We start from the raw sequence: 12,748 nt of genomic DNA on the forward strand, positions 1-12,748 counted from the left end.
TTTGTCACTTCTGGTATTTTGTCAGTTACTCTGGTAAACTGCAGGTGAGGGTTTTTTTTTTTTAAACTGAGTACTCCATTTGAACTAAGAAATCGTGACAGTCCTAATGTAAAATCTAGATCACTGATTTTACAAAATACACTTTCTTACAAGGGCTAGTTAAAGTTTTCCTTTTTATGAGCTATAATTCCTACAGTAAAGCAAAGTATATTCTCTGATTCACAGCCTTAATTATTCTCCAATAACACTGTCTACCTTTACAATACACTTGACTGAATTAGTGTTTAAACTCTTCTACAAAATAACATTTAAAAAGAAGAAAAAAAAAACACACGCACACACGTAACACATTAAGTGCGTTCGTGTTAACGCGATGAAAAAGAAACGAGGAAATGCAAATATCGTCTTGCACTGGGGAATTCAGTGACAGGTCCTCTCTTTGAAATAGCACAGCAACAGACTGCTAAAGCTTTCACAGCCTCTTTGATTTTCCCTTTCCTCGTCCAGTCAGAGTGCTTCCCCTCAGAGGAGAGACAGCTAGATCCATAATGCTCTGAGTTACTGATGGAAGCCTGCAGGATACACTGACTGTATCCTACAGTAAAACTAATTTCAGTGCGCTACTACCCAGAAACATGACCTACTTTGAGTTCCCAGTAAGCTGTTTCGATGTAGGTCTGTAGGTGGTGGCAACCTTACATTCGAGACAGAGGACTCCAAGGACGATCTGAGTGCAAATGAGACGCCCGACCCTTATAGGTAAGCAGCATAAATAAACATGAATTCCTGAAGACGAGACTTAATTATCTCAGATGGATTCGATGGCCTGGAATCTCAGAGGAGACTCTCTCAGTCAGGCTGACAAGGGAATGCCTGGGCTCAGTGTATGTCTGGGAGCTGCAGACGACAGGGTTGAGACACTAGAAACTCCACTGTAATACAGAACAGTATTGAATGTTCAGTCCTGGAGGAAAGCCACTGAAAACCTTTGAGGATGAGCACTGGACTGAAACCCTCATATTCAAAAGACCTGAGCACATTATAAATGTTTCCACACCTTTTCAGGAGTACTAATAAATGAAGACAACAGATCACTTTTCACTGTTTCTTACCATGTATGTGTTTTATGCTGTATGGGCCATTCTACAGAATTGGTTCAAAGTCAGAGTTGGAAACATTGTGCCTTTTCCACAAATTTTGTATGTTTTTGTATATTCAGAAATTTTTGGAATAGCTGTCCTTTCAAATTGACAGGTCCCAAATTTGTCACTACCGAAACACAATAACATATAATTTAATAAAAAGGGTTATACTGATCTGTTAAGAGTTGGCTTATATCTTCCTTGTATAGGGCCCTATGATTTCGGCAATGCGGAAAAGACGGACAGAATCACAGAGTCTATTCATAAAAACTGAATTTACTGTATAACGTGGAAATTGAATGTCATGGAATTTGTCAAAGTTTGGATGAATTAATCAAAAGTAGGTCATTACACAAATCAAATCGTGATATGGACTACTACCTCTAAATATTGAGCAAAAAGACTATTTAAATATGAATCATTCATGTTCTGCGTGTCTCTGTGTGTGTGAATAGTGCAAACGCACAGTTTTGTTTACTAAGTTACACACAGACTGCAGTGCGCATGATGCTCGCTGTGATTTCAGTGTCTGCCATCACGCCAAATGAGGACATAAATACATGAACAGTGTTTCCAGAAATGCTCTGAAGTTTCTTCATGAGCATTATAGCGTTTCTTTTGAGAGAAACTATTGTCATATCATATACACACAGATATGTAAAGGTATTGTCGGCGCCGATAGCCCTGTGTGCAGCGGGCTGACATACAGCGCAGCTGCGCTACAGGCGTCCTGAGTTTGAATCCCAGCTCGAGGACCTTTCCCAATCCCGCCCCCTTCTCTCTCTCCCACTTTGCTTCCTGTCAGCTATGATCTGTCCTATCTTAATAAAGCCAAAAAGGCCAAAAATAAATCTTAAAAAAAAAAAAAGAAAAAAAAAAAAAGAAATGTAAAGGTATTCATTGCAACCTGTCAAAATAACAGTTTGGTTTAATTTGAAGACATACATTACTATTGTTTAGATGAATGTACATAATAATACTGCTACCATTATTACTAAAATTGATACAACTTTATTTTTTTTAAGGAATAATCACACAGTATTTCTTTCATGTTTTAGTTGTTCGCCCAAAAATAATTTTCATTTGATTAAAAGATAAATTAAATGAATACTTTATGCCTTCATTTGATAACCAAAAAAATTTAAATATTGTAAACATTTTGTAAAAATAAACTTCAATAAATTAAAAAATTAAAATTACATTATTATGCATTTAAATAATTAGACATGGTTGAATAGAATTTGGTAACAAAACTTTTATAGGCCCCTAAACATGTAATCTTTGTTAAACTTTTAATAAATTGATGTTAAATTGTATAAGTTTAATCATTGTAATTAATTACACATTACATTTTGATTACTAAAATGTAATTTAACCTTAAAAAAAAAAAGAAAAAAAAAAAAAGAGTCCAGAGAAATTTACTAAACTGAATTTGAAAAAAAAAAAAAAAACAGATTTCTTAGGCCCGTACTTGTAAATATATATATATATTTTAAATTAAAAGCTTTAAAAAAGCTTTCAGAGCTAAATCAATAACAACTACAATTTTAACAATATTTCAAGTGTGATTTACGAGATTTGTTGTATTTTGAATCCAATTTTTCTTTGTAAAAGGCAGAAAGTTGATCATATTGATTTCAAAATTAAGGATTCATTAGTTTGAATAGATAGAGATAGATTAAACCAAAAACTATTATAACATCTTTCTATCTATCATAACAGCTGATAATTCAGTGCACTTTATTTTTGACAAAACATCCCATGTTTCGGTTGTGACAGCACATTTTCGGCAGTGACAGTAATGTTTTAGTAGCGTCTACATTACATTACAGAATTTTATCCCACATACTAAAACATATTAAATACTCAACATTTTTGTGTTCGGTAGTGACAGCCTTTAATGTTATACACAGATTTTTTATAGTTTTGAACACATTTAACATCTTTTGGTTGTGGGACAGCAGTTTACACCAATTCTGTAAAATGACCCATATACATATATTTAGGTTTATGTGATGTTTTGAAAATCAGTGTTTTGAAATTGATCAAATTCTGCTGAGTAGACATTGAAGTAATATATTTCTGGAAATTAAAAGAATGATTTGCAATAGTCATGGAAGCAACAGTCTGAATAGATTCAAAATGTCATCATTTTCCAGGAAAAGCGTTTACGAATTTACAAGGCTATAACATTTTGGCCTATAAACACAAACATAATACAATTTTATGACATTAATGAAAAATGTTGGGACAGGTCATGAAGCTCAACTAATCCTACTCTTATTGAGGTCAACTAATTTATGCTTTTTTTGTTGTTGTTCAGGCAATAAAGGTCTTACAGTTTTGGAACAGCATGAGGGAGAATAATTAATGACAGAATTTCATTTTTTGGGTGAACGATCCCTTTAATGGTGCCCTGGATATTATTTCATTATAATATATAATACACAACAACAAATTTAAGAAAACCTATTACATGACAAAGAACAAGCCATTAATAAAACAAACAATAAAATGCTAATGTAAGTGCCATTCCCTCTAAACACTACATTATTGTGAAAAGTGATGTCAGCAACATTGGCTATTGGGCAGCATGGCACAAAAAGCTGCAATAAATGTGCCACCACAGTGTGTGTGCAGCTGGAACAATTAGAGTAATTCTACCTCTACTAACGGGCTCAGGGCCAGCTAACTCCCTCTCCCCACCAACACACACGTGCACACATCAAGGCACACACACACAGTGCTGTAGGATAAAAATCACACAATCCTTTAACCTTTCAACACTCTCAGGTGACTCACGAGCCGCGTTATTTAACTTGTAAATCATTAGATCAGCAATTATGTCAACAGAAAAAAAGCAATGAAATTCCTCTGTAGCTGTAATAGGTTTGGCCAGAATGTAAATCCTGGCCTGTGGTTTCCTGGTAAGAGAAACAAAGATGCAAATAATGCCTATGCAAAGCAACAGCTAAATTCTGCTTATTCATGAAGGTGTGGAAAGATAAGCAGTGCTGACGCACTCTATCTCAGGTGCCAGCATCTGCTCTCAACACCCCCATCACTAGACACACATAAACACACCAGCATCAAGAACTGTCAGCATAAGACTACACAAACATCCAGATTTTAGTTTCACAAATCTAAATTGGATCATAAACGCACAGAAACCTGAAACCAAACTTGTGGTCAGGTCATTGGAGCGGTTACGATTATATGTGATTATGACTGCCAGAAAAATTCAAGAGTATACTAACATAAACAACACATATCCAGTCTAAAAATGTGATGCTCAAAATACATCCTCGCTTACACAATCTTAAACAGAACCCAGACGCACAGCCTTGGTATTGAGAAAGCAAATGCAACGTAATGTTTATGACATGTCAGTGAATTTACATGCCATTTTGCAATCTAAACGTGAGGTCTCATTTATAATATTTCTGCACATTTTTATGGGCAAATATGGGGTCTGCTGTCAATAATGTAGTGAAACAGTTCACTCAAAAGTAACTTTCAAACCAAGTAGCTATCTGATTGTCAACACAGAAAATCTGTGTTTACAAATACTGTTGACTAAACATTACCCATGAAATTTGCCAATAAACAATAAACATGGCTCACCTTAATGTGTCAACACATTCAAATATCACTTAAAATGAAAGTGCGATGGTGGTTACCACCAAAGACAGTTCAGGTTCCCCTTTAATATTTAGATTTGATTTGTTTCCTGTCAGTATTAAACGCATTTTGGCATCATTTACTGACCCCTATGTCGTTCCAAACCTGTTTGAAGAATGTTGACGATTTCAGTACTCACTGGTTTCCACAATATAGACATTTCTCAAAATACAGATAAAGTCAAACAGGTTTGGAATAAAAAAAAGGCTGAGTGAACGACAGGATTTTTGGGTGAACTATCCCTTTAAATATTTGTTTACATGCTTGGTTAAAGACACACTTCACAGCTGATAGGAGCTGTCATTAACTTGCCAAAAGACCTTTATTAAAAACGTCTCAAGACTAAAATGATTTCTCATTTACTTAATCATTCTTGACGAACATCAACTTCCCTCTGAAAGTAAAAAACTGGCCTTAAATGACACCAAATGTCATAATGTTAACCGAAGGTAAAGGGGTGGAAATGCAGTGATCAGTAGCAAGTGCAAAAATCAGATTTGCAATGTGTCAAGACAAGCACTTCCACTCTCTTTTTAGGAAGAGAGAGCTGATAGAGTGCGATAGGGTACATGATAAATATCATGGGGGTGTTTTGAAATGTTGACAGATTAGTGAAATCTGTTTGTCAGTGTGGACGCTCCTGCACCGCCCAGATTAGTTACACTTCCAGTCGGCTGCTAGTTAGACACTGGCTGTGTGTCAAAACCAAATCCGACGATTTCAGGCATCTCGATTGCTTGTGAACACGAATACGTTGCAGAAAAATCTAAGTAAATCTAGGTTTTGGGACGCAGTCACTGACAACAACATTACAGCAATAACACAAAGACAAGTCAAAACAGCCCCACCTTCATCCACCAAACCCCTTTACACCCGCTAATTCACATAACAGCTCTGTGAAATGACAGGTTGAGACTTGTTAGTTCGCAGAAGGAGTTAATATGTGGGTTTAACTAGCTGGCTAACGCTGCTAACGCTAGCTTAGCGCTGCCGCGTAACTGACTGACCGCCGTTAATCGCTAAAGCTCAAAGCTCTTACCTCTTTTAACGGCCTCGTCATACGAAAGGAAGCCTATCCGTGACTCCTTGGCGCCCATGGTGCCCTCATTTCATGGCAATGGCAGAAATGTGCAGAGTGTGACCGGTGCCTGTTGCCTTGTTTTCCGTTGTTTTGTTTTTTTTTCGGTATGGTGTTCCTATCAAGTCAAGCGGTAGAGTTTTGCGTTATCAACGAGTGACGCGTCTGAACGCCGACGCCTCCATACTTGGTCACGTGAGTTTTGTCCAATCAGAACACAGGGGGCGTATTAGCGTCAGTTTCGCGCAAGAAATGCACGCAGCACTGACGCCTTTGCGTCCAGAGCTGGCAGCCGTGCCGTCGACTTTAATTTTCGTGGGTGATATTAGGGTTTTAGATTTTAGCGTGGTTGTGAGGAGAAGGTTTAACCAGTTTGCACCGTGTTGCATGAGGGGAGCAGCACAATGTCTTTACTTTGCAAGTAAATTGTGTATATAGAGTGGGGATAAAATGGTTAATAATGAAAGGATGACTTTCATAAGCCAATAAATAGCTGTTCCAGGTGAACAATTTAATATCTTGTTCTGGCACGGTGCACTGTGTGGAGACAGCACATTTTTGCTCTGGAGAGCCTTCAGCTGTAGTTTTAAAAATGTTGAGTCATGTAAAGAATAATGTTTTAAAAAGCTTAAATGTGTTTATTACCTAATAACATTTTTGTGATAAAAATATCTTTTTTGTAACGTTTAGCATTATTATACTTTTATTTACTATTGATTTAGGCCTACTAGTAATTTTACTGTGCTGTTATACTATTTATTAAGGTTGAATATATTTCTATACTTTCCATTTTCATTATAAATTTATGTGAGTTTCTTAACTTATAACTATTTCAGTTTAAGTAACTGTAGTACTTCAGCTTATTTTATTTTTCAGTTTACATTTTTAAGTTTTTAATCTTTTGCTTTATTTTATATTTATGTTATATTCTTTATTTTATACACTATCAGTCAAAAGTTTTTACTATTTAAAATAACTGCTTTCTATCTGAATATATTTTAAAATGTAATTTATTCCTATGATTTAAAAGCTGTATTTTTAGCATCATTATTCGAGTCACATGATCCTTCAGAAATCATTCTAATATTCTGATTTGCTGCTCAAAAAAAAAACAAAAACATTTTTATAATTATTATGTTGAAAACAGTGGAGTACAATTTTTCAGGTTTCTTTGATGAATAGAAAGTTCAGAAGAACAGCGTTTATCTGAATTTTTGTAACATTATAAGTGTCTGTATCATCACTTTTGATCAATTTAAATCATCCTTTACCTAAATAAAAGTATTAATTTCTATATTTCCCTATTCTATAATTACAAAAGGTTTTTACTTCAGGTAAATGTACTAAACAGTTTTAAATATTGATAATAATAATAATAAATTTTGAACAGCAAATCAACATATTAGAATCTGAAGGATCGTGTGACACCGAAGACGTAAATGTAGCTTTGATCACAGAAATTACTTTTTGAAATATATTCAAATAGAAAACAGTTATTTTAAATAGTACAAATATTTCAAAAATGTTACTGTACTGTACTTTGGATCAAATAATTGCAGACTTGGTGAGTAGAAGAGACCTTTTTAAAAAAACGTTTTAATTCTTTATTTATATTTCAGCTTTATATTAAGTAACGAAAACGTACAGATATCAATAATAATCAACAACACTTGTTTTGTCTATTATTTTTAAGAAATCCTTCAGACTCTTATCTTTTAGCGCCCCCTATGGCATCTAGTGTCTATTGCAACTCGAATGACGCTTATAAAACTTGTCATAAAGCCGGAAGAGAGTCCTGTTTATCTGCCCTGTCATAAATCTCACACATGGAGAAGAGGTAGACTCTTTTACAGTGATATAAATGTTTATGATCATAATGACATTTTAATTAAGTGATATTGCGCACACGAAGGCATTTAAATAATATACGTGTTGTTTCCGACGCAGAAGACGGTTTCTATAGACACGCGGCGGCGCGGCGGCTGCAGCAGAGAGCAGCACCTGTGATATGGGCTTTCATGTCTTTTTTTATGTACCCAATGTAATCGGTGAGTCAGAGTAATTATTAGGCGACATCTGTGTATTTGTTGCAGCGGCAGAATTCGTTTTACAGAATCAAAAATATTGCATCACTCCACATACATTTATGACAAAGCATATATTTAATCAGTAAGTCTATTCTAATTATAGTAGGCCTATTATTTGTAATGTAAAATGTTTCTTTTTCCAGGTTATATCCGGATTCTTCTTGTTCTTATTGCCTGGATTCTGTATAGTGACCCAGGGATATTTGTACCCTTGTATGTGTTATCAATTATATTGGATGGTAAGTAATTACATGAAAGATAGGAAATTATAAATACTCACTCTTAAAGGGATAGTTCACCCAAAAATGAAATATATAACTCACCCTCATGACGTTACAAACCCCTAGGACCTTTTGATTAAATTGAGAGCTTTCAACAGCAACAACTAAAATGTTTAAGGCTCAGAAAGGTAGTAAGGACATCATTAAAATAATTGATGTGATATCAATGATGTAACCGTAATCTTATGAAGCTACGAAAGTACTTTTTGTGAACAAAGAAAACAAAAACAATAACTTTATTTAACAATTTCTTCTCTTCCCTATCAGAAGGTTCTTTTCTTGTTCTGAAAGGTTCTTTGTGGAAACCAAAATAGTTCCTCTATGGCATCGGTTTGAAAACCCCCTTTTGGAGCCGTTTTTTTTTTTAATTGTACATTATTATACTATAGTAATATACTATAGAGGCCTATACTATGCATATCAGCAAGGACATCGGCGGCAGAAACACTAGGGGGCCTCAGTAAACTCATAAAATGTCTTAAAATTATTCTAAATAAATTACAAAATATTTATAATGATATATGATATGGTAATAAATTATATAATTAACTAAAATTAATTTATTATTCTTTTCTTGTTTGTATTTTGTTTTATGCATTTTATATCCTTTTCTTTTTTTCTAGTTTTTATTTTTATTCTCTTCAACATAAATAAAGCTTTACTTCCTTACTTATTATTTACATAATTTATTCAGTTCAACATACACTGCCAGTCAAAAGTTTTTGAACAGTAAGATTTTTTTTTTTTTTGAAAGAATTCTCTTCTGCTCACTAAGCCTGCATTTAGTTGATCCAAAACACAGCAAAAGCAGTAATATTAGGAAATATATTTACTATTCAAAATAACTGCTTTCTGTTTGAATATATTTTAAATTATTTAATATTATATTTTATTCCTGAGATCAAATAAAAAATTTTTTTAGCATTATTACTCCAGTCTTCAGTGTCACATAATTTCATTTTTGAGCAGCAAATTACTGGAATAATATGCTAAAAATTCAGCTAAAATCACACAAATAAGTACAATTTTAAAATGTATTCAAATAGAAAGCAGTTATTTTAAATAGTAAAAATATTTCAAAACATTTACTGTTTTTGCTGTACTTTGGATCAAATAAATGCAGGCTTGGTGAGCAGAAGAGACTTATTTAAAAAACATTAAAAATCTTACTGTTCAAAAACTTTTGACTGGTAGTGTATAACATGCATTATTGTCCTCTGGAAGAAAACTAGGAGCTTCTTGCACCCTGCTGAGCTTTGAAAAATGTATGTCACAACCATGGCAAACTTTTTTCCTTGTTCACTTATTAGATTAAGTATATTTAAAGAATTTTCAAATTTAGATTTATTAATTTATTATTTTATCTTTGCGCCAGGGGTGGATGGCTGGGTGGCTCGTCGTCTGCAGCAGACCTCCAGGTTCGGAGCGTGGCTGGATGTGGTCATTGACAACATAGGACGTGGCATGCTCTGGAACATGCTTTATGATGTAAGTTCAGACAGCAGAGGTATGCAGGTTTGTCCCAAACATATTTGCATTAGTTTTAATGACTTTGATCTCTGTGCTTGTTAAGTGGGGCTGGCTGGTGTCTTCAGTGGAGTGGTGTGTATTTGTGTGCAACCACAATGCCAGAGGTGCCCAGTGGAAAAACACTTTCACAGAGAGCCCGGTTTGGGTGCAGGCAGTGATGGCAAAAGGTATAACAACTTAATTTTTTCTTTTTTTAACTATGAAATGTTTAAAAGCACAGATGTATGGCTTTTCACATTGCATTTTTAACCCTAGGTAGAGAAACGTTTCACAGTTGTAATTTATAAACCCCATTTACCTGGGCTTATAATGATTCATTTTGATTGTGAAAAGCCCTAATGAATGTTGTTATTTTTTCTTGCAGGCTTCAAGACTCCTTTAGGCATTCTGACAATAGCAGGGATTCATGTTTTACCCGTGTGGCTGTATGGCTACCAGCATGAGGTGCTGTTGCAGACTCTCTTTGCCCCATACTGGCTACAGATTCTGGGGATTTTGGTTCTGGCAGCAGGACGCTTGCTGGGCTTTGCAGTTGAGGTAAGAAGCATGTTTACCCAGCATTATTAAAGGAGAAGTCCACTTTCAGAACAACAATTTACAGATAATGTACTCACCCCCTTGTCATCCAAGATGTTCATGTCTTTCTTTCTTCAGTCGTAAAGAAACTGTGGTTTTTGAGGAAAACATGTCAGGATTTTTCTGCATATAATGGACTGATATGGTGCCCTGAGTTTGAACTTCCAAACTGCAGTTTAAATGCGGCTTCAAACGATCACAAATGTGGTTGTAAACGATCCCAGCTGAGGAAGAATGGTCTTATCTAGCGAAACGATCAGTTATTTTCATTAAAAAAATACAATTTAAATACCTTTTAATCTCAGACGCTCGCCTTGTCTTGCTCTGCCTGAACTCTGTGTATTCTGGCTCAAGACAGTTAGGGTATGTCGAAAAAATCCACTCGTATTTTCTCCCTCAACTTCAAAAATCCCTTCAAAATCATCCTACATGGCTGCAGAAGTACCAACCCAGTCTTTGCAAAGTGAACATGCAAAGAAGATCAAACACCCTTAACAAAAAAGGTAAAACGGCGATATAGGGCGATTTTGAAGTTGAGGGAGAACATGAGATGGGAGTTTTTCAACATACCCTAACTGTCATGAACCGGAAGAGCAAGACAAGATGAGCGTTTGACATTAAAAAGTATTTAATTTGTATTCTTTTTATGAAAATAAATGATCGTTTCGCTAGATAAGACCCTTCTTCCTCGGCTGGTTTTGTTTACAACCACATCTGGGATCGTTTGAAGCCGCATTTAAACTGCATTTTGGAGGTTCAAACTCGGGGCACCATATCAGTCCATTATATGGAGAAAAATCCTGAAAAGTTTTTCTCAAAAAACACAATTTCTTTACGACTGAAGAAAGGCATGAACATCTTGGATGACAAGGGGGTGAGTACATTATCTGTAAACTGTTGTTCTGGAAGTGGACTTCTCCTTTAATGTGTTTTAAGCGTCACAATAAAGGCATTTATGTGTAAATACCACTCTTCGTGTGTCACTTCGCAGATGTGGTGCATCGTAACCCATTTGAGATTCTTAGTGCATGAAGAGGAAGAAAAGAAGAACTAGGGATCTCAAAATGGTCATTTAGGATGTAGTAAGGGTTTCACATTGAGGCTTCTTGTCTAATAAGCAGCTAAAAAACACTTCATTTTTGTTACTAAGCTTGCTGAATGTTACTTATGAAAAATATACTAGTTTACCAGGGAGTAATATTACAGGGATCTATTTATATTCTCTTGAAAACCTCATAAAGTGTATAGATATTTATGCCAGGGTCCTTAAACGCAGTGTTTGGGAAAGGAAACTATGTTGTTTTTTGAGGTTTTCTTGATTGCACTTCGTATATTTATTTTGTATTTATTGTTTGGGACTTTATTGTTTATGCCATTCGAAAGTGTGGGATCAGTAAGATTTTTATTGTTTTTTTGTTTTTTTTTAAAAAGGTATTTTTTGCTCATCAAGGCTACGTTTATTAGATTAAAATACAGAAAAATGGTAATATTGTGAAATATGATTGCAACTTAAAATAGTGTTTTTCTATTTTAATGTATTTTAAAATAAGAATTTATTCTTGTGAAGCAAAGCTGAATATTCAGCATCATTACTCCAGTCTTCAGTGTCACATGATCCTTCAGAAATCATTTTAATATGCTGATTTATTATTAATGTTGGAAACAGTTGTTCTGCTCAATATTTTTTTGAAAACTGTGATACTTTTTTCAGGATTCTTTGATGAATTCATTAAAATGAACAGCATTTATTTATAACAGAAATCTTTTGTAACAATATACACTGCTATTCAAAGTGTGGGGTCAGTAATTTTTTTTTCTTTCTTACTTTCTTAGAAATTCTTACTTTTATTCAGCAAGGATGTGTTAAATTGATAAAAGGTAATGTCCTGGAAAAAATATCACAGGTTCCAAAAAATCTTTAAAAAACATTGATAATCAGCATTTTAAAATGATTTCTGAAGAACTGTGTGACACTGAAGACTGGAGTAATTGCTGACGAAAATTCAGCTTTGCATCACAAAAATAAATTATATTTTGAAGTACATTAAAATGGAAAACTGTTATTTTAAATTGCATAATATTACAGTTTTTTTCCTATATTTTTGATCAGATAAATTGAACTTTAATGAGCATAAGAGACTTTAAAAACATTAAAAATCTTAATGATCCCAAACTTTTGAACAGCGTTGTATGGCACTAGTAATAGCAAGGTCATGAGTATGATTCTCAGAAAATGAATTGATAAAATGTATAAAATATACCTAGAATGCAGTGTACGCATCTGGCAAATGCATAAATGTAAGAATAATAAATGGCTGTGCAAATAAATTAAAATTATTGAATTTATTTGTAACATCCTAAATTTTTTTTTGT

The 12,748-nt window shown here is 34.3% G+C and overlaps 2 protein-coding genes across 4 annotated transcripts in view; one reads left to right on the plus strand and one right to left on the minus strand.

The window, feature by feature from the left end:
- usp32 (ubiquitin specific peptidase 32) overlaps window positions 1–6,087 on the minus strand; it is a 57,319-nt gene extending 51,232 nt beyond the window's left edge. For 2 of the 3 annotated variants that reach the window (XM_051129427.1, XM_051129424.1), the window contains exon 1: window positions 5,863–6,086. In XM_051129427.1, the coding sequence (XP_050985384.1) occupies window positions 5,863–5,920 (58 nt within the window). In that variant the 5' untranslated portion in view covers window positions 5,921–6,086. Of the gene's footprint in view, window positions 1–5,862 lie in introns of all 3 variants that reach the window. The other variant, XM_051129426.1, reaches the window with a different exon arrangement.
- Window positions 6,088–7,636: 1,549 nt separating this feature from the next.
- On the plus strand, window positions 7,637–12,721 carry si:ch1073-145m9.1 (uncharacterized). The gene is made up of 7 exons (XM_051129457.1): window positions 7,637–7,738; window positions 7,849–7,949; window positions 8,132–8,227; window positions 9,645–9,757; window positions 9,843–9,966; window positions 10,164–10,336; window positions 11,367–12,721. The coding sequence occupies exons 2-7, from the start codon at window positions 7,910–7,912 to the stop codon at window positions 11,427–11,429; spliced, it is 609 nt and encodes a 202-aa protein (XP_050985414.1). The 5' UTR covers window positions 7,637–7,738; window positions 7,849–7,909; the 3' UTR covers window positions 11,430–12,721.
- Window positions 12,722–12,748: the final 27 nt, after the last annotated feature.

This window comes from Labeo rohita, chromosome 15 (assembly GCF_022985175.1).
Source record: "Labeo rohita strain BAU-BD-2019 chromosome 15, IGBB_LRoh.1.0, whole genome shotgun sequence".
Classification (NCBI taxonomy): domain Eukaryota; kingdom Metazoa; phylum Chordata; class Actinopteri; order Cypriniformes; family Cyprinidae; genus Labeo; species Labeo rohita.

What these genes read in the sequence shown, in the direction of transcription:
- si:ch1073-145m9.1 (XM_051129457.1), top strand. Translation starts at nt 7,910, where the DNA reads ATGGGCTTTCATGTCTTTTTTTATGTACCCAATGTAATCG. An exon ending in TTATGTACCCAATGTAATCG is followed by an intron (nt 7,950 to 8,131) that starts GTGAGTCAGAGT and finishes TTCTTTTTCCAG; the next exon opens with GTTATATCCGGATTCTTCTT. An exon ending in TGCTGGGCTTTGCAGTTGAG is followed by an intron (nt 10,337 to 11,366) that starts GTAAGAAGCATG and finishes GTCACTTCGCAG; the next exon opens with ATGTGGTGCATCGTAACCCA.